The sequence below is a fragment of the Takifugu flavidus genome, chromosome 12 (assembly GCF_003711565.1).
Source record: "Takifugu flavidus isolate HTHZ2018 chromosome 12, ASM371156v2, whole genome shotgun sequence".
NCBI lineage: Eukaryota > Metazoa > Chordata > Actinopteri > Tetraodontiformes > Tetraodontidae > Takifugu > Takifugu flavidus.
The window spans coordinates 14,980,444-14,998,279 of NC_079531.1; the positions used below are offsets into that span (position 1 = coordinate 14,980,444).

Sequence of the window (17,836 nt, forward strand, 5' to 3'; positions counted from 1 at the left end):
TTTTTCCTCAAGGATTTGCACATCTCTCTATTGCTTCAACTGGTAAAACTATATCAACAGTTGAGATCAAATATAATGTCCTTATTATAACACTGTCACTTATTACATGCACATCAGCTACATACAGCTATACATATGAGAGCTATACAGGGGTATTTTTATATGAAGAATTATTAATATCGAAAATGAAGAAAATTCCGGAACCAAACTACATATCCCAGGAGTCTTTGCGAAGAAGAAGAATAGAAAGTGTAGTTTTTTCATGCCCGTTTCTCATGCCGTTTCATTACCGCTTTTATATTGAATGTGTTTGTAGCGTATTTGCTGTTACGATTGAATAAAAGCGGTTTTCACGACCCCTTTAGCCTCATATTTTGATTTATTTGAACGCACGTCACAACACCGGAAGTCAACACCGCAGCCGCTGGGCAGCGCTCGCAATGAGCGCTATCAAATCTCATGCAGGTACAGTCTTGTTTTTCATCTTCAATGTATAGATCGCGCGTGCATGTTTGCGATAACGCGCGACGAGACGCCGGCTCACACATCCCATAATAGAAGGGCTCCATTTTACGGACAGCTGCTAAGCGACGCCTGGCTGTTTGCGCTGCAGGCTAATGCTACGTACACAGAAAAGGCACATTTTCTTTATTGACAGTGGATTTAACTGTGTTATTAAAGAACGTCACAATCAAGATTTCCCCTTTAATATCACAGACTCGTGTTGTTAACGTCAGTGGACCTTTTAGCATCGAACTGACCGGGAGAAACATATTAAACGGTTCCGAATGCGTCGTTATCACCGCTAATGGAGTTCTCCATCTCTGTGGATCACCGGCCCATTATTAGATAAGCTGTAGAAGATGGGTGCGGTGGTTTAGTCCCAGAAGATAACGGTGCCAGTCCTGTTCATCCCAGCAGAACTGGGCCTTAATGTGTGAAGGTCCAATTATGTATTTGTCACCACAGCTAAAGTCCTCCAACTGGTTTCCTCCAGTGCTGTTCGAGGGTGAGATGCTGCTCCGGCACCCATGATCTCCACCTTCCATCCCGAGGGTGCTAAAGGACGCGGCAGCCCCTCCGGCGCCGCCATGGCCGAGGTCCTGGGGCAGAGGAGCCTGCTGGGCTTGGGCGTCCTGCTGGCGTGGCTGGTACTGTTCCACCTGCTGGTCAACATCTGGCTCCTGTGTGTGTTCACCAGCCTGTTGGTGGTGTATGGCGGCTGGCTCACCTCACAGGCCATCCTGGAGTCCAACAACCTGGTCCACCTGGAGAGGTTCATCACCCTGGAACCGGTAAAAGTGCCGTTTCACAGAGTGTTGACGCGGTTCGTGTTTATTTAGAAAGGTTTTGTCCTAAACCCCAGGTTCCCTCCACCGAGGGTGACGAGTGTCAGCTGGATGAGGAGATCCACAACACCGTGAGGAAGATCATCAGGGACTTTGTCGCGTCCTGGTTCTCGACCGTGTCCTCTGAGAGTGCTTTCGAAAAGGAGGTCCAGGCGGCGATGATCTCCATGGCCATGGAGATGAAAAGGCGCGCCAGACAGGTGGACAGGAAGGTATCTGGAGCCGTACCGGTCGTTTTTGAGAAGCCAGAACAACCATAACTGTAGAATTAACAGCGGAAAGGGTCATTGTGCTGTTTTCTCTTGTTCCTGGCGGCGGCAGGAGCTGACCCACAGGGTCCTGAATCTCTTTGGCTGCCACCTGCGAGACTTCATCCGAGCCAAGGAGCTGCGGGGCGAGCAGCAGGGGCCCCCGGCCGAGGGGCCGGGCGGCCTCTGGGGGGCCTACTCCAGGCTCGCCACGCCTCATCTGGCGGTGACCGACGCCGCGCTGGAGGTGAATTACACCAGGGCGGTGGCGGACCTGCTGCTGCAGGTCTTGGTGCCGTCGCCCCACCTGGAGAGCCGCACCGGCCGCTTCGTGGTGGGGGAGCTCATAACCTGCAACGTCCTGCTGCCTTTCTTCGCCCGACTGTCTGACCCCGACTGGCTGAACGGCCTGATTATCCAAGTGTGCGGCGGTCCGGATCCACCAGAGGATCGACCGGCTGCAGGTCCTCCCGCGGTGGCGCCGACAGAGGCCCCGCCCCTGCAGGAGGCAACGTGTCTCAACTCGCCTCAAGGTCCTCCACTCAGAACGGAGACGGAGGTGAGCTCACCTGAGTCCGCTGGACGTGACGTCACTGACGCCCAGGAGGCGCCCCGCCCACAGAACACCACCGAGGAAGAACCCCCAGGGTCCTGCCTGAGAGGAAGCAGGTCCAGCTTGTTTTCTGAGCCCGAACCCGACTCTCCTTTTGTCGACTGTAATCGAATTCAGACGGATTCCCTGGTCAAGCTTGTCCAGGAGGGGGCGCTGTGCGCCAGGCAGACGGCGCGTTCCTCCCCTGAGGACGACGACCCGGACCTGGACGACGGCTATCTCAGCCCGACGGAAGCGTCCTGCCCCAGACTCCTGGTCAATTCCAGAGTGGAGAGCCTCCCGATAGCTGGGTGTGGAGACGGGATCCCCCGAGTCAGGGAGGCCAGCTCCCCCCTGGTGACCCCCTCCAGGGAGCTCCACCTGGGCGTGGAACAGGGTTCCCCGGGAAACCTCGGGGAGCTGAGCGAAGGCAGCCCGCTGCGCAGCTCCTCTCCTGTTCCGTCCTTCAGCTTCGACCCCCTGAGCAGCCCAGAGGGGCCGGTCATCATCCAGAACCTGCGCATCACCGGAACCATCACGGCGAAGGAGCACCGGGGAACCGGCTCGCACCCCTACACTCTGTACACCATCAAGGTCAGTTCGAGCTCCGCCCTCCTCTGATCGTGCACGACAGAAGCGCTGAGGCGTTCCTTAACGTTCTGCTTCCCAGTACGAGACGGCGATGGGCTGTGAGAATCCAGGCGGCTGCCAACCGGGCCCAGACGGCGTGGACGTGGTGCTGGCGGCGTGCGAGCACCCTTCGGCCGTGGCCTACCACACGGTCAACAGGCGGTACAGCGAGTTCCTCAACCTGCAGACGCGGCTGGAGGAGAAGGCGGAGCTGCGGAAGCTGCTCAAGGGTAAATCCAGTTAGAGCCCCCCCTGCTGGAGAGGCGTGGAGGTCCAACCTGCTTCTGCGGTTCTTTCAGGCGTGAAAGGTCCGAAGAAGATGTTCCCCGACATGCCGTTCGGAAACATGGACAGCGAGAAGATCGAGGCCAGGAAAGGGCTTCTGGAAACGTTTCTGAAAGTGGGTGAAATCCGCCATGACGGCGCCGCCGAGGCGGCTCCGCCCCCGTCTGACGCCTGTCGCCTGTTGCAGCAACTCTGCGCCGCGTCCGAGGTCGCCGCCAGCGAGGAGATGCGGGAGTTCCTGGCGCTCAACACGGACGCCAGGATCGCCTTCGTGAAGAAGCCCTTCATCGTTTCGCGCATCGACAAGGTCTCTGCTTGGGTTCTCATCCTCCTCGTGGGCGGGGGGGGCGGTCAGGTGATGAATCCACGTGTCTTTCAGATCGTGGTCAACGCCATCGTGGACACCCTGAAGACGGCGTTCCCTCGGCCGGAAGCTCAGAGCCCGACGGAGGATGAAGCAGAGGTGGACGGACTGAAGCTAGGATCTGAGAAGAAGAGCAAGTAGGACTCCTGGGGGGGCGTTAGCCCCCCGCCTCTGTTACCTGTTATTTATTGATGATGGGATGGCCCCGTCTGTCCCCTCAGGTCTCGCCTGAGGTTCTCCAATAAGAACGTCCCCTTCGTGAACGGCGCCGAGGTCAGGCCGGTTCAGTTCAGCTGCGAGCAGAGGAACACGGTGAGGCGCTCTCCTCGACGAACGCGGATTCTCGCCCGTTTGTTCTTAACGTTCTCTCCTGGTTTCAAAGGTGTTCAGCAGGATGTCTCTGGGAGAGTTGGAAGCCTGGATCACCGAGCAGGAAAAACTGGCCTCCGCAGCTGATCCAGAGCGGGAGGAGAGTCCGGAACACGCAGAGGTTCTGGATGTCCGACTGAGGGAGAAGCACGTTCAGGAACGCGGTAGGAGCGATTCAGAGTGGAACAAATTCTCAGAGTTGTTCCTGCTTTAGTTTACTGTGTTTATTTGCCGAGTTATGAGTGAGATTTCCCCTCAAAACAGCCAAAATTCCTCTTAATCCCGGAGGCCGAGCTCTTATCTGTTGTGGAGCGGCGGCAGGCTTCCACACGCCGTGGAGTTTGTTGTTTTCCTACCTTCTCTCGGCATTTGAAGAATGTGGACGGTTTCCAGTTAACGCCTGCACCTCCAGAGCCCGGCCACGCGGGGGCGCTGCTAACACGTCTATGCTCGGAAAGCGGCGGCGCGATGATATTCCGTGTTTTTGGTTGTTTTAATCCCTTTTTCCACGCAGGATCGGAGACGGCGCTGGCCGAGGTGGCCCTGAACATCGCGTGCCTGCTGATCAGGAACCAGTGGAGCTGGCTGTGCACCGAAAACATGCAGAAGACCGTCAGACTGCTGTTCGGGACCCTCATCGACAGGTGACGTGCAGAGAGACAAAGAAAGAAACTGTAAACACAAATGAGCCGGTTTGAACAGGACGCAGGTTGTGGTTCGTTCAGACCGTCGCAGACTTTCAGCCCCTGAAGATTCGGGGTTATTTTGGTTATTAGGTGTAATTATAGTCGGCTTTCCAGACATGACGCCAACGCGTGTCCGGGCTAAATCGGGGAAATGCGGAAAAGGCAGCGACGTCTTGGTTTGGACAATTAAGAGGTCCAATGTGGATGAGATGTCCGTTGGGAGCTGCCAGGAACGGTCGTCAACGCTCATCAGGGGTCATCAAAGGTCACCAGGACGGGGAAGTGTCGGGAGGTTTGGCAGGATTTCCGTCTCCGTCTCTCTGATCCGACACTTCAGGACCGGAAAAACCTGAGTTCCACCATGTTTATCTGCTGGTTGAGCAGCATAACGAGGGCTCACACCTGGATCTGGTTGGAGGTTCCTGTGTCAGGACCCCCCCCCCCCCCCTGATCTGCACCATCTCTTCCACTGGTTCCTACAGGAATGAAGTGATGGAAACAGCAGGTCAGGAGACTCTTCAGACTGTTTATGCTCTGGAAAGCTCCCGTCCAGCTGCTCCAGTGTTGAGCCTCTCCAGATCCATGTGTGAGGGCGCCGGGGCCACGCGCCCCCCGCCCCCCCCTCGGACCCACACACCCTGCAGGAGAGCACCTGACACGGCCTCTATAAACAGCTGTCCCAGGTCCACGAAGCTGCCGGTAAACAATGTTCAATGTTCTCAGGTTCTTGTTGTGCTCTCGGTGTCGTGACCTCACGTTCCCGGGGGGGGGCCCGGAATACCGCTCCTTCCTATCAATACCCCCCCCTCTATTCTGGGAAGCTGCATCAGCCCAGCACGAAAGGCCGCGCACTTTTGTCCAGCCGCGGCTAAATCAGGCGGTGGCCTGTCAACATGGCGTGGAAGGAATCTCCGCTGGTCACGCCGTCCCCCAGAGAGGACGCCATCCCCCAGAGAGGACGCCGTCCCCCAGAGAGGACGCCATCCCCGAGAGAGGACGCCATCCCCGAGAGAGGACGCCATCCCCGAGAGAGGACGCCATCCCCCAGAGAGGACGCCATCCCCCAGAGAGGACGCCGTCCCCCAGAGAGGACGCCATCCCCGAGAGAGGACGCCATCCCCCAGAGAGGACGCCGTCCCCCAGAGAGGACGCCATCCCCGAGAGAGGACGCCATCCCCGAGAGAGGACGCCATCCCCCAGAGAGGACGCCATCCCCGAGAGAGGGCGCCGTCCCCGAGAGAGGACGCCATCCCCCAGAGAGGACGCCGTCCCCGAGAGAGGACGCCGTTATATATTTTAGGGCACATTTTCAGCCCGCTGGGATTGATTGGCGGCAGGTTTATGGGGGGGGGAGCGACACTTGTGTCCAGATGTGCACGTGGGCCTCACACACTCACCCAGCTGCTGCTGTCAGGCAGCAGAAACATCGTCCCTGACAGTTGACGCACGTCTGTCGCCGTTTAACCCTCAGCTGGAAGTGAAGAGAGAAAAAGTGCGTTTATGTCGGACCCAGGACCCAGCATCCAGGACCCAGGCCCCAGGCTCCAGGACCCAGCATCCAGGACCCAGGCCCCAGGCTCCAGGCCCCAGGCTCCAGGATCCAGGACCAGGCCCCAGGCCCCAGTCCTCCCGGTGTGTGTACGTGTGTGTTGACAGGCCTGGCTGGAAAAGCCGTCCCTCTGGAAAGTGGGACACGTCCACAGCATCGTCTCTGGAAAGCGGGGCAGCAGCCAGACGGGCGTCGGCGTCCTAAAACCCTGAAGCTGGAGTCACTTTTGGGGAGATTTCTGTCGCTGTGTCAGCTGGGGGGGGTGCAGATAAACGAGAGTCTCATCTGTCGTCTTAGATGTGGGGGGGGTCGGTTGCACGCTCGGCCTGACGGGGCTCTGCTGCACCTGTCCCTGTGACGCCAGTCTTTATTTTCGTTGATGCCTCCATAAACAATCGGAGCGGCGGCGAGAGCCTCGCTGACAGCTCGAGGATGGAGGGGAGGATGGGGGGGTTGGACCTGTCAGCAGTCTCCGCCCCCCCCGCCTGACAAACGGCGGGTCGCAGCGATGCCGGGGGGGGGGGCAGTTTGTTTGTCAGTGTCAGCGTCGCGGCTAATGCTATTAGCGGTGTGTGTGTCTGGCTCTGGAGCCGCTCTAATCCGGGTCTGAAGGACCGTGTCAGACCGTGTTCTTTATCGCCATCGGGGGGGGGGGGCGATGTTGTATAAGGCCGGAGCATCAGGAGCTCATGTCAGCCTTGGTTCTGGTGTCCACCCTGAAACCCAAATATTGGCCCCCGGTGGTTAACAGGACGGCATGCGCCGCGACCTTTGACCTCTGGGCGGTGTCCGTTTCCGCAGCTCACCTGAGCCGAGGTCGGTCTTCGGTCGGTCCCCGGAGACGTGCTTGTGCGGTGACGACCCGTCTGCTGGAAACTGGGCCTGGGTTTATTTTAGCACAAACGGGTCCCAGTGGGACCGGACCGGCGTTTGCCATAAATGGACTCCGAGATAAATCCCACTGGAGTCCAGCACAGGCACTTTTTGCCCCGGACGGGGCACTTGACCAGGTGGAGGGTTGGACCCGAGCCCGGTCAGCACCGGTTGTGAACATGTGATCCGTTTTGGGTCCTTTTCCCCCCAGTTTCTGATCCTCTCTGGGGGGTTTTCCTGTCTAAGTTTCCCATTTTAGGACATGGTTACTGGGAACGCCGCTGCAGCCTGGGCGCCACGTACCCGCCTCCTGGCTGACGTGACTCCGGCTCCGACTCGTGTTATCGCCGTGGTAACGGCACCAATATTGGTTCCACTGGCGATTGATTATTACGGGATTGATTTGAACCCCGATGCCCCTTCTGATGAGCCCGGATCTTTTGTCTTTAAGTAGCCGCAGCCCGCGGCTGCTGGCTCCGCCCACTTCCTGTCCTGCGATGTCACCGCAGCGGCGGGTCGACAGACCGTCCGGTTCCAGGGCTGCAGGAGCGGCCCGATGTGTCGCCGAGACACGTGTCGAAACAGGAAACGTGCTGCAGCGTCTGGGATTGATCAGGCGCTCCCAGGATTCCGGGATTCAGCAGAATTCCTCCCGCCTCTGGAGCGCGACCACGATTCCACTCGGACGGGATTTTACCGCTGAAAAGTAAATTGGATCGTTTGTTTGATTGCGTGAGCGCCGATCACGTCTCATTTTCCCCTCCGCGTCAACATCAAACCCCACGCCAGATAAACACATATAGTTTTCCCCTCCTGAGACGGAATCCAGCCCGGGCGCAGGCTCGCTACGTTAGCACGCGTTAGCACGCGTTAGCACTTATTAATCCTTTATTTACAGCCTCTACTGCTGGGACTCGCAGTCAGTCCGGCACTTGAACGCATCCTGTCAACCCCCAGGTGAGGATGCTATGCTAATGCTAATGCTAACGGCGGTCTTTATCTCCCGGGTTGCTCTCAATCCTGAGGGAAGCGCCCCGAGCCGATGCTCTTCGGGACTTTTCCAGTCTCGGTTCCTTTAGGTCCTCTCTTGGAAACTGCGGTTTCGAGGATTCCGAATAACCCGAATCTATCAAAACGGGTTAATCCGACATGTGAAACGAGCGTCCGGGATGTTGGGAGCAGCGAGACGATGGTATCGAAGAGGAAAAGTCTCCTGTATCGCCTGGAAACGGGACAGCGGGAAAGTGGCGCTAACTTGGGCCGCTGGCGTCGGAGTGGGGGAAAAGTGTCGTGCGGAATCGGCATCGGTTTTTATCCTGGAACAACAACAGCGGAGGGAGCGTGTTGATCCCGTTTATCGGCCCACGTGTTTCCCCTCGGAGCGCCGGGAAGGGGGGTGGGGGGGCAGCTGAAGCACATGGAGGTGATTTCACACAACAGACGCTGGAGTCGTGTTAGCGTGTTAGCGTCCACGTCCCGGACGCTTGGACGCTCTTCCTGTTCCTGCGACGCTTTAATCGGAATTCTCTGCCCCTCGCGAGCTTGGAAAACATGAGACGGGAGGGAACGGTGCGGGGGCGGTTCCACAGGTGGAACCAATCAGGGCGGAGCAGGTAACGGCACGCAGGTGAATCACAGGAGGGGAAACATGCACAGATCCGTGTTTAGCTTTGGTCGGATCATCGGAATAAACACTGACTCCCCGGACTCACGCAGCTATGGGCCGTTTGTCCCGCCTGGCTTTAGCGGGAAGCTAAAGCTTTAGCGATGTATGCTAGGTGGCATCGGAGTGCGGGAGCCTTCTGCCCCGGCACCAGTTGCCTCTCCGCTGCCTGGAAATTGATGCACGATTTTTCCCCCCCTGGTTTCAGGAATTCCACAGAGCTCATCCTTTGGAAAGATCCGCTTCGGTCGCATCTGTCCGTCAAACCGACGGGGTCGACCCGCGGACCGGCCCGCTGTGGAATCATTATGGAAATTCCGGCTGTGAAAAGTGACCGGCACAACGGGTCCGTCCACACCCCGGCGGGAAGCGCCGCGGCGTGCTAACTAGCCCGCAGCAGCTAATGAAATAGCTTTATTAGGGGCCACATGTGGCGAGCAAAAGGAGCCGAAGGCCCAGAGGGGGGTCGCCGGTTCCCCCCGCGCTGTTGCGCAACACATCTGTGTGGCGTTAGGAATGTTTCGGGGCGTCTGCGGGTCCTGGAAAAATCGCCGCATCTGAAATCGTCTTATTTACGGCCCCAGAACTCTGCGTACAATTAGCAGCCGCAGCTTTACGGGCCGGGCCGAGGCCCCGGAGCTGCCGCACGCACACACACACACACACTCGTCACATGACCTTAGATCCAGGGAGGGAATGCTTCAGTCTTGGGATCAGCTCCACTCGGGCTCCGCTGCGGCGTGAGCCTTAAATCCTGGTGGGAACGCGCCGCGGCGCAGGCTACGTTCCCGGCTGGTCTGGGACCAGGCTAAAGCCGGCCCGGTCCGGTCAGGCGTGATGACCCGACCCGACCTCTTGACCTTCCCACCTAAGGTCAGGAGGTTAAGTAACTCCTGCCGAGGTCGTGGCACCAGCTCCAAGTGTGGTGAATGCGGCTAACCGCTAACGTGCTAACCTCGTGTCCGCGCCCCTCAGGTGGCTGGACGTGGGCGTGGCCAACCTGACGTGCACCAGGTACTGGGTGGTGTACCTGCAGGTGATCCAGGAGGCCCTGTGGCCCGGAGGAACGCTGCCCGCGGAGCCTCCGGCCGAGCGCAACCGGCAGCAGAAGGACGCCACCAGGCAGGAAGCGCTGCGCTCCCTGATGAGGCTCCTGCCAGGTAGACGCCAGGTGTTCCTGGGGGGGGCGGGGCCATCGAGTAACCTGCTGTCTGTCTGTCGTAGACGCCGTTTCTGACATGTTGGACCCGCACAAGTACCAGCGGAGCTGGCGGAGCGCTCTGGACTCCCTCCAGGACCCCGATATCAACAGGTAAGGAGGCGAACGCCGGCGTCCGGAAGGACGGAGCTTCCTGCTGCAGGAACATGTGGCAGAGCTCCGTGATGAGAGGAAGGAATGCGTCTGCTGACGCTCCGCAGCGCCGTGGCGTGCCGGGCCTGGACTCTGGCGTCCTGCAAGCCAGCAGCTGGTCCAATTAGGACGGGCCGGAGAGGCTCCGCAGGCGACGCTCACCTGGAAGCGAGCAGCAGGCGGCGGGTTACGCAACCACCTGAGAGGGTTTACAGATGTTTGCTGCTCCCGGTCTGTCACGGCACCGGAACGCCGCCGCTTCCCGATCACCTGTGGATCACCTGTGTATCTGCTGCCTGTCGGTCGCCTCCGTCTCAGAACAAACCCAGTTGGGTTCCAGGTGTTTCCTGGGAGCTCGGACTAATGTGGCACTATTTTACCTGCTTAGCTAATGCTATCATGGCTCCGCCCACCCGCAGGTGACCTTCAGCCTTGTTCTCTGTGTCCTCTCAGACATTTGGTCTTCTGCATCCTGGACCTCCTGCTGGAGCTGCTGGTTCCTGAGGTGTCCGACGAGGACTTCCAGAGCCGCCTGCTGCAGAAGCTCTCCGGGAACCCCGAGAACTCGGCCGCGTGACAGGAAGTGACAGGAAGTGACAGGAAGTGTCACTAACGCCGCGCCGCAGCGTCCTGGGCCGTGTGGGCCAGATCTCCGCCACTCGGTTCAGATGGACTTTACATCCTCCTCATCCCCACCTCCTGGGCTGACCCGGACCTTCCCGAACCTCCCGACATCCATCTCTCGGCGCTCCGCTGGGGTTCGCCGCGTTATCGCCCCCCGCGGGCCCGTTTTTCACCGTCCCGCTGGTTCCACATGCAGCCACGCGTGACTGTGACATAATCATCCCGAGCTCCGAACCCTCCGGGGGGGACGCGCTGTCGGAATTTTCCGGCCTTTAACGGCCCCCCGGACGGTCGTTTGGGCCGTCACGTCTAAATCACGGCGTTCCGTAGATCCCAAGTTCTTCTTCTGTGGGTTAGCATCAGACCACGGGAGCATTCCAGGATATCCTGAGCGTGGAGCGGTTAGCCTTTGGATTGAAGGCGCGCAGAGGCCCGGTCCGACTGAATCATTCCGTGAAGAAATCCTCTTTTTTCTCCCCCATTCCGACATTTTGCACTTTGATCCTGTGGTTGTGCGTATTTATTTATTTATGAGCGGAAGCTCCGATTGAAGACTGAGCGTCGCTACGAGACGTTGCTACGAGACGTTGCTACGTTGCTATGAGACGTTGCTACGAGACGTTGCTACGTTGCTACGAGACGTTGCTACGAGACGTTGCTACGTCGCTACGTGCTTTTGTGGATTTAGCCTGATGAAGGCGCCATCCCGGAGATGCCTTAGAACGACTGTCCGACCATCCGTCCGGCGATTTTATTGTTAAAACTGGAAACTTGTTTTAAAAATTCCTAATTTTTCTTTCATTCCGGTTGTTTCTGTTAAAATGGCCGTCGGCTGAAACCCGCTTTGATCTCCTCATCAAAGCGTTTAACGTCATTCAATGAATCTGTAAAAAGAAAAACTTGAATACGACTCGTTTGTTGCCTGTGTGGTTGCCGTGCCAACGCCACAGAGAATCTCGCTACAAATGTACTCGGATCGGCCTTTTTCTCGTATTAACGTGACTTTTTTATTTGCACAGTGATAAAATCACTAAGAATTACGGATGTAAAGGATCTTACAAAGCAGGAACGTTGCTCTCGTAACGATGTATTAGCTTGAATTAGCGCTCAATGTTGCGTTTAAGACGTCCTCCACGGCAGACGGGACCCATTTTACACTGTAAAAATCTCGTGGAGTCGCCAGCACAATCATGTCAACACAATAAAGTTCCCCGAAGGGGGCGTGGCCAACCCGACTGTTGTTGTGTTCTTTCCCACGGGGCGGGTGCTAGCTTTTTACGAGAGGGGCTTTTACGAGGTTTCTTTCAATTTGTCCCAGGCACGCTTCGGCGGAATCGTCCGTGCGTGTGGTGTCGTTCAACATTTCCCGACTCTTAGCTCCCCCGCTAATTTGTTACAGCCCGTAAAGTCGTAACTCGCGCCCAAAACGAACCGAGAAAGCGGGACTCTAAAAATACCATCGTAAACGGCGGCGTGGAGCTAAAACAACACCAACAAAAGCGGGTCAACACCACATCCGTAGGTGCGCCCGGTGGCGTTAGCCTGGCTAACCTTTAACTAGCCAAATTTCATCGCTAATCTGAGGAAATTAGCTCCACCCTGAACAGGGCTATGAGACGTTGCTACGTTGCTACGAGACGGTGGGCGGTGAGGAAGGTCGCTAACTGTGACGTCAGAGTTATTCCCTGCCCCCCAGGCAGGTCCGGGAGGCACCACTTCCTACCCCGATGCCCCCTTCCCCCTGGACCAGGGTAAATCTGGCCTCACCAGACCAGCTGAGCTAAAGCTAACTGAAGCCTGCAGCCACTTTCCAAAGGAGCTGGTCTATTTTTAGAACAAGCAATTTCGTCACTTTTTGCTATTTAGGGCGAAATGAGCCCAAACATGCTAGCCGTCGGTCTCCGTGGCAACGGGATGTTTGGAACGCCTCGCTCCCGCCGTCGGTCTTGTGCGACCCGCGGCCTCCAGCTCCAGACGACCTACATGGAAACCACATGTTCTTCATCCACGACAGGTTACGCAACACGTGCACGCCCCCACAAACGCGCACGTTCATTCCAGCTCCGGTTCGACAGGCTCACCGTCTCTTTGGTGCTTTTGTTTACAGCCTTTTCCAGGTTTTGACTCACTTTTAAACCGTGTTTAAGAAGTCATTAAAGGCCTCGTGGCGCCGACTAGTGGCGATTTGACAACTTTAACTTTTTATTTTTGTCTAAAGAAAGAAAGAAACGGACACATCTGTGAATATTTAAGAACGTCTGTTTGGTTAAACTCCGCTTAAAATGCTCAAGCTGTGACCGCTGGTGATCACGTTTCGTCGTGGTCGCCTGTGATGACGCCGAGTCGCCGCTAGATGGAGACAAACCCCCGCTGGTGAGTCGGCGTCAGTCCCCCGCGCGGCCGCCGGGGGGCGCTGCTGCCCCGCGGCTTCGACCCGCACCTGGCGGAGGCGACGAGCAGCCGTGAAGAAGAGGTGGAGGCGGAATTAACCATGACGGTAGCTAGCTAACCACGGTTGTTGAGCTTTAGCAGAGACGCCTGCGTGACGTCAGTGACGCTGGTCGGAAGGGGCGGGGCAACGGCGACACGCCCCCTGCCGCTAAACAGTAACTAATTTAGGTTGCGCGTTGAAACTAAAAAGACTAAATGTTGCTAACGGCTAACGGTAGCGGAGTGACCAGCAGCATTCAAGCACATGAAAGAAAGCTGCCTTTGATCTTCTGCATGGAGGCATCAAAGAAAGCGCTGTCGCTGCCTTTGATGTCATGTTTAGCCATGTAGCCGACGCTGCTACGCCGCACCGTCGGCTTCCACCAAAAGCTAACACCGCAGTTTTTGTTGCTCCAGTTGTGACGACGCATGGGGGCGGGGTTAGTGGGGTCAGCTGACCTCAGGGTTTAACCTCGAGGGGCCGATGACGACGTTGAAACTGACGCGTTTTAAAAACCCCGATAACAATATTAGCATGCCGGTGCCTTAGAGCACTGCTAACTCAATTAGCTTCTTTCTTGTGCTTCTGTGTTTTCATCTGTTGTTGCTAATGGCCTGCTAACAATCAGATAGCCATCAGAGGAAGTTAGCTTGGAGCGACACGCGGCTAGCACCCCTGCGTTGCTCCGCGTCCTCCCCTTCAGGCCTCAGCTGGGATCGAATCAGTCGGGAGCTAATGGACGTTAGCGCTGGTGCAGCGAGAGATTAGATGATCAGGGCAGCATCTGGAGCTCGGCCGGAGCGCCGCGCCTCCGCTAATCCCAGGGGAATATCGCGGAGACGAGACTCACGGAGACGACAGATGAAAAACACGAGGCCGACAAACATCCAAGCTAGCTGAGGGCAATAATCGTTTTAGCTTCAGCTCTGGACGACACAACCGCCCGAGGGCGGTTAAAGGTGCCGATGACCTTTAACCGCTAATTAACCTACTGTCAGAAGTTTGCGTCATGGAAAACACGCGATATTAGCGTAATTCTGGTTTCTACGTAGACGATTCATTAGCTGCTGCCCCGCTAACATTGACAAACTATGCTAGCTTTGATGCTAACGTTGAGACTGATGAACAGTCACTCTTCTGGATTTCTGCTGAATAAAATGAGTAAAAACAGTCATTAGCATCACAATGCTAATGTGTTTAGTTATGATTAGCCCCGTTCATATAAATGTGGAGGCGGGTCCCCCTCCACGTTGTTGCTCCTTCATGTTTCTAGTGGCCCAGATGTTACATTTTATCCACTTTACAGTCTCGCGATGTGCTAATTGATCTACAACAAACCTCCAGTCGGTCGTGGAAGAGTTTACTTTGTTCCCTTGCAGCTAGCGTAGCATCACCGACACTTGAGTAAGCTAGCGCCGAGGACAGGCGTTGCTGTTTGCGTTGTTGAAATGGGAAGCAGATCTCTGCAAATGAAGAGCGGCTGATTTTTAAATGTTTTAATCTGCGGCTCCTCTGTAAATGACGCGGAAAGTTAGCATTTTGTTAGCACGTGTCCAAGAGCGCTTTCAAGAGCAGAAGCAGATGAACAAGACGGAAGGAGGGAATCAAAGTCCTGGAAAAGAATGATGCTAGCTAGCATGGAAGAAGCACTTCATCTGTGGTTTTTTAGGCTAGCATTAGCATGTAGCATGCTCTCAGATGAGGCGTCACTCTGCCCCGCCAGCTTCCAGATGCCACAGCTGCGGCTGATCGGACCCGACAGATGTGGAGCCGCAGCTCGGATCGTTTTTTCTCTGGGAATCGCAGAAAACTCCGATCAGGTTACGATTTCCCATCAACGCAGTCACCTGTCGGGGGGGGGGGGTGGCTATCGCTGTAGCGTTAGCATCAGAAAGGGTTCCAGGTGGTGGGGGAGGGGATGGGTTCACGTTCACGGTGCCCCCCCCCACCGCTAACAGTTAGCCCACACGCTGTCACGCACGGCCTTTAGCTCGTGCTAACGACCGGAGTCACTTCCAATAACCCTGTGAGGCGTCTTCAGGGGTCAGAGTCTCCTCGCCGCCGTCGCCTCTGCTAACGTTCACCGCCGCCTGAGGCGGCGCGGAGGATCCCGAGAACAGCTGAGACCTCTCAGCTTTTGACCCCGCCCCCCTCGCCCCCCCCGCAAGATTCCTCGAAGAGCGAGGAGGCTTCGCTAATCAGCTGCACCTGTTGCAGATCTGGGAACGCTCGGTGGGAACGCTCACAGGGACAAACGTGCGCACACGCACATGCACGTACGAACACGGGTGGGGGGGGGGACCTGTCTGTGCGATCGGTCCCTCCGGAGGCGGCTGAGGTCAGAGGTCAGGCGAGCGTGTTGCGATGGCTGCGGAATCCGCGGGACTTTCCAGCGCGGCGCTGCCGCGCGCGCTCATGATGTCATCGCTCGGTGTGTCACAGCACATTTGTAAGACGTTAGCGCCGCGGCTACGCTCTCACGACGCGGTGCAGGAAACGCCGCTCGCCAGGTCGCGTTCCCGAAAACAGGATCCCGGAGGCCACGGCTGCGGGGGTTTGATGCTAACAACTCCAAACAGCCGCGCGCTTGTTGCTGCTCCCCGCGGGGGGCTAGCGAGGGGCTAGCGAGGGGCTAGCAGCGCTCTCTGCCCCCGTTAATCCGATTATCTGATTGGTGGTTGTGTAGCGTCCCCGCTGAGATTAGCATTCCTCCTCTGTCCGACTTGATTGTCACCATCAATTCTGGTTAGCGTGACATTAGCCAGCGCGCGTTTGCCCACAAGGCCACTTCCCAGGAGGACCCTCGCGTTACATCAGAGCGCCGCTGTACGTGATCCCGCTGAAGTTAGCCTCCGAGGAGAACGCCGAGATAGCGGGGATGCTAACGGGAGACATCTTTTCTTTGATGTAATTGATGAGAGCAGAGAGAAGCTCGTAAACGTGCGGCGGCTCTCGGGTTGATCTTTGGAGCGTTGACGCAACTGTCGTCCGGGTGGAAGTTTTTTTTTAGCTTAATTCCAGCTAGCGCGCCGTCCTCGCCGTCGGCGGCTAACTAGCGTGTTTGTTTGATCAGGTCGTGCGGACGGAATTTAGCTGTGATTGTAACGTAAACACGCGGCGTTCCCGGAGCCGAGCTTTGTTTAATTAGGTGTCCTCTTCTGCGGCGTTAGCATGTGCCGCGGGATGTGTTTTTAATGGCGGCAGGGTTGCGGCGTGTGGGCGGGGCCACCACGCTAGCTTGTGTTTGGACAGCTGTCTTCATCCAGGCGCCTCTCCCTCGCTCCTCCTGAGTGACATCATGTGATTGATTAGCGCACGCCGCAGCTTGTGTTCGTCTCTGCGGTTAGCGACCTCTTTTCGGCGACCTTTGACCTTTCACTCCTCAGTGTCCGAACCCTCTTTAGTCTTTTCGTTCACAGCGTAACCACAAGCTAACCCTACAATCCAACCACAGACCTGCTAATGATTAGCCTGCATGATGTTCTTTAGTCGTCTGGTGTCACTTAGCGCCGCACACTTTTAGCTGTTAGCAACTTTTCCCCCAAACAGCTCATGAAAAAACATCAAAGAAGAAGTTTTTTTTTTAACGACGGCTAATCCAGAGGCTAATTACGCTGAGCCGCTGACGTCTGTTGACATAACAGCCAGCTAACGCAACATGTCAGACGGCTACGACGTGTGCGGAGGTGAATGAGGTGTAAAAGTTGGGCTGATTAGAAACAACGTAAAGAAACTTTAACGATCTCAAGCGCGGCTACATTAGCGAGACACTGTTAGCGTGACACTGTTTGCATGACACTGTTAGCGTCTCTAAAATCAGTAAGGTCCACACGTCGGGCGTGTTTTTATTTACGGAAGTGATCGGACATCCACTTAGTTCACAAGCTAATTAGCACAATTAGCACAGTTAGCACAGCCCTGTTACGCAACCATGAGGTGAGTCCGAGGAGGAAGACGCCAGCAGACGGAAATAACACGTCCAGCTGTGTTATTTTTGTGGCGTCTGCTAATCTAACCAGCCACCCATTGCGCTAAAAATGCTAATGCTAATGCATTGGAACGGCTTTCACTTTAAACTTCTGCTTCATTCTCACGTAGGACAACATCAGAGTTGAAGAAGGTCACTGATGCACAGACAATTTAGCTGCAAACTAGCATCTTTAGCATCTGTGTAGGCTCAGGCTGGTACCAAGATTACCGCAGCAATGTTAGCATGTCCTCAAGAACATTAGATGCCTGAATGTAGCTTCGTTGTTGCTTTTATGAGAATTGAGAATCCCACTACTGCTAAAGCTAGGTTCAAAACGTGAGCATTCTCGCTAGCATTCACGCAAGACGCTAACAGTTGTGTTTTAATACCAGGATACTGACACGAAAGAGACGTTAATCACAGAGTTTCTGTAACGCTTGAACAGCAATTAGCATCTTGTTCCGAGCTAATTAACCTTGTTGTCTTTGCAACCACTAGATGGCGCCAGAACACCGCCCTGTGCTCATGGCGGCGATAGCAACACGATAAGCAGCGATGAGTGCTCGGGGTCGACACTGTTCCCTGGACCCTGGTTCTGATCCGCTCTGATGCTAACGTTTTTGGAATCTTAGCGACGCCGCCGGCGCGATGACGTGGACGCTAACGTGACGAGGCGATGAGTAAAAACCACAGAAAAATGTTTTCCTTGTGAAATCACCAGGAAGCCCCGAGTCAGGGGGCAGGTGAGCACTTGCCCCCACCCCATCTTCATCCGTCAGTTGCCGCCCCCCCCCCTCGGTTGCCATGGCGCTGAGGTACACTGGAGAGAAACAGTGGCGTCACTGCCGCGGT

At 56.3% G+C, this 17,836-nt stretch overlaps 1 protein-coding gene across 3 annotated transcripts; it reads left to right on the forward strand.

Annotated features, from left to right (window-relative positions):
* Positions 1-11,818, forward strand: LOC130535147 (sorting nexin-19-like). Of its 3 annotated transcripts, XM_057050039.1 has the most exons (14): positions 14-465; positions 970-1,295; positions 1,367-1,561; positions 1,671-2,783; positions 2,860-3,049; positions 3,119-3,219; positions 3,292-3,411; positions 3,484-3,605; positions 3,690-3,780; positions 3,851-4,001; positions 4,352-4,481; positions 9,584-9,768; positions 9,833-9,920; positions 10,413-11,818. In XM_057050039.1, the coding sequence occupies exons 2-14, from the start codon at positions 1,032-1,034 to the stop codon at positions 10,534-10,536; spliced, it is 2,874 nt and encodes a 957-aa protein (XP_056906019.1). In that variant the 5' UTR covers positions 14-465; positions 970-1,031; the 3' UTR covers positions 10,537-11,818. The 3 variants fall into 3 exon arrangements, with proteins under 3 accessions (XP_056906018.1, XP_056906017.1, XP_056906019.1); XM_057050038.1 differs by having other exon boundaries at positions 1-465; positions 998-1,295; positions 3,292-3,605; XM_057050037.1 differs by having other exon boundaries at positions 5-465; positions 3,292-3,605.
* Positions 11,819-17,836: the final 6,018 nt, after the last annotated feature.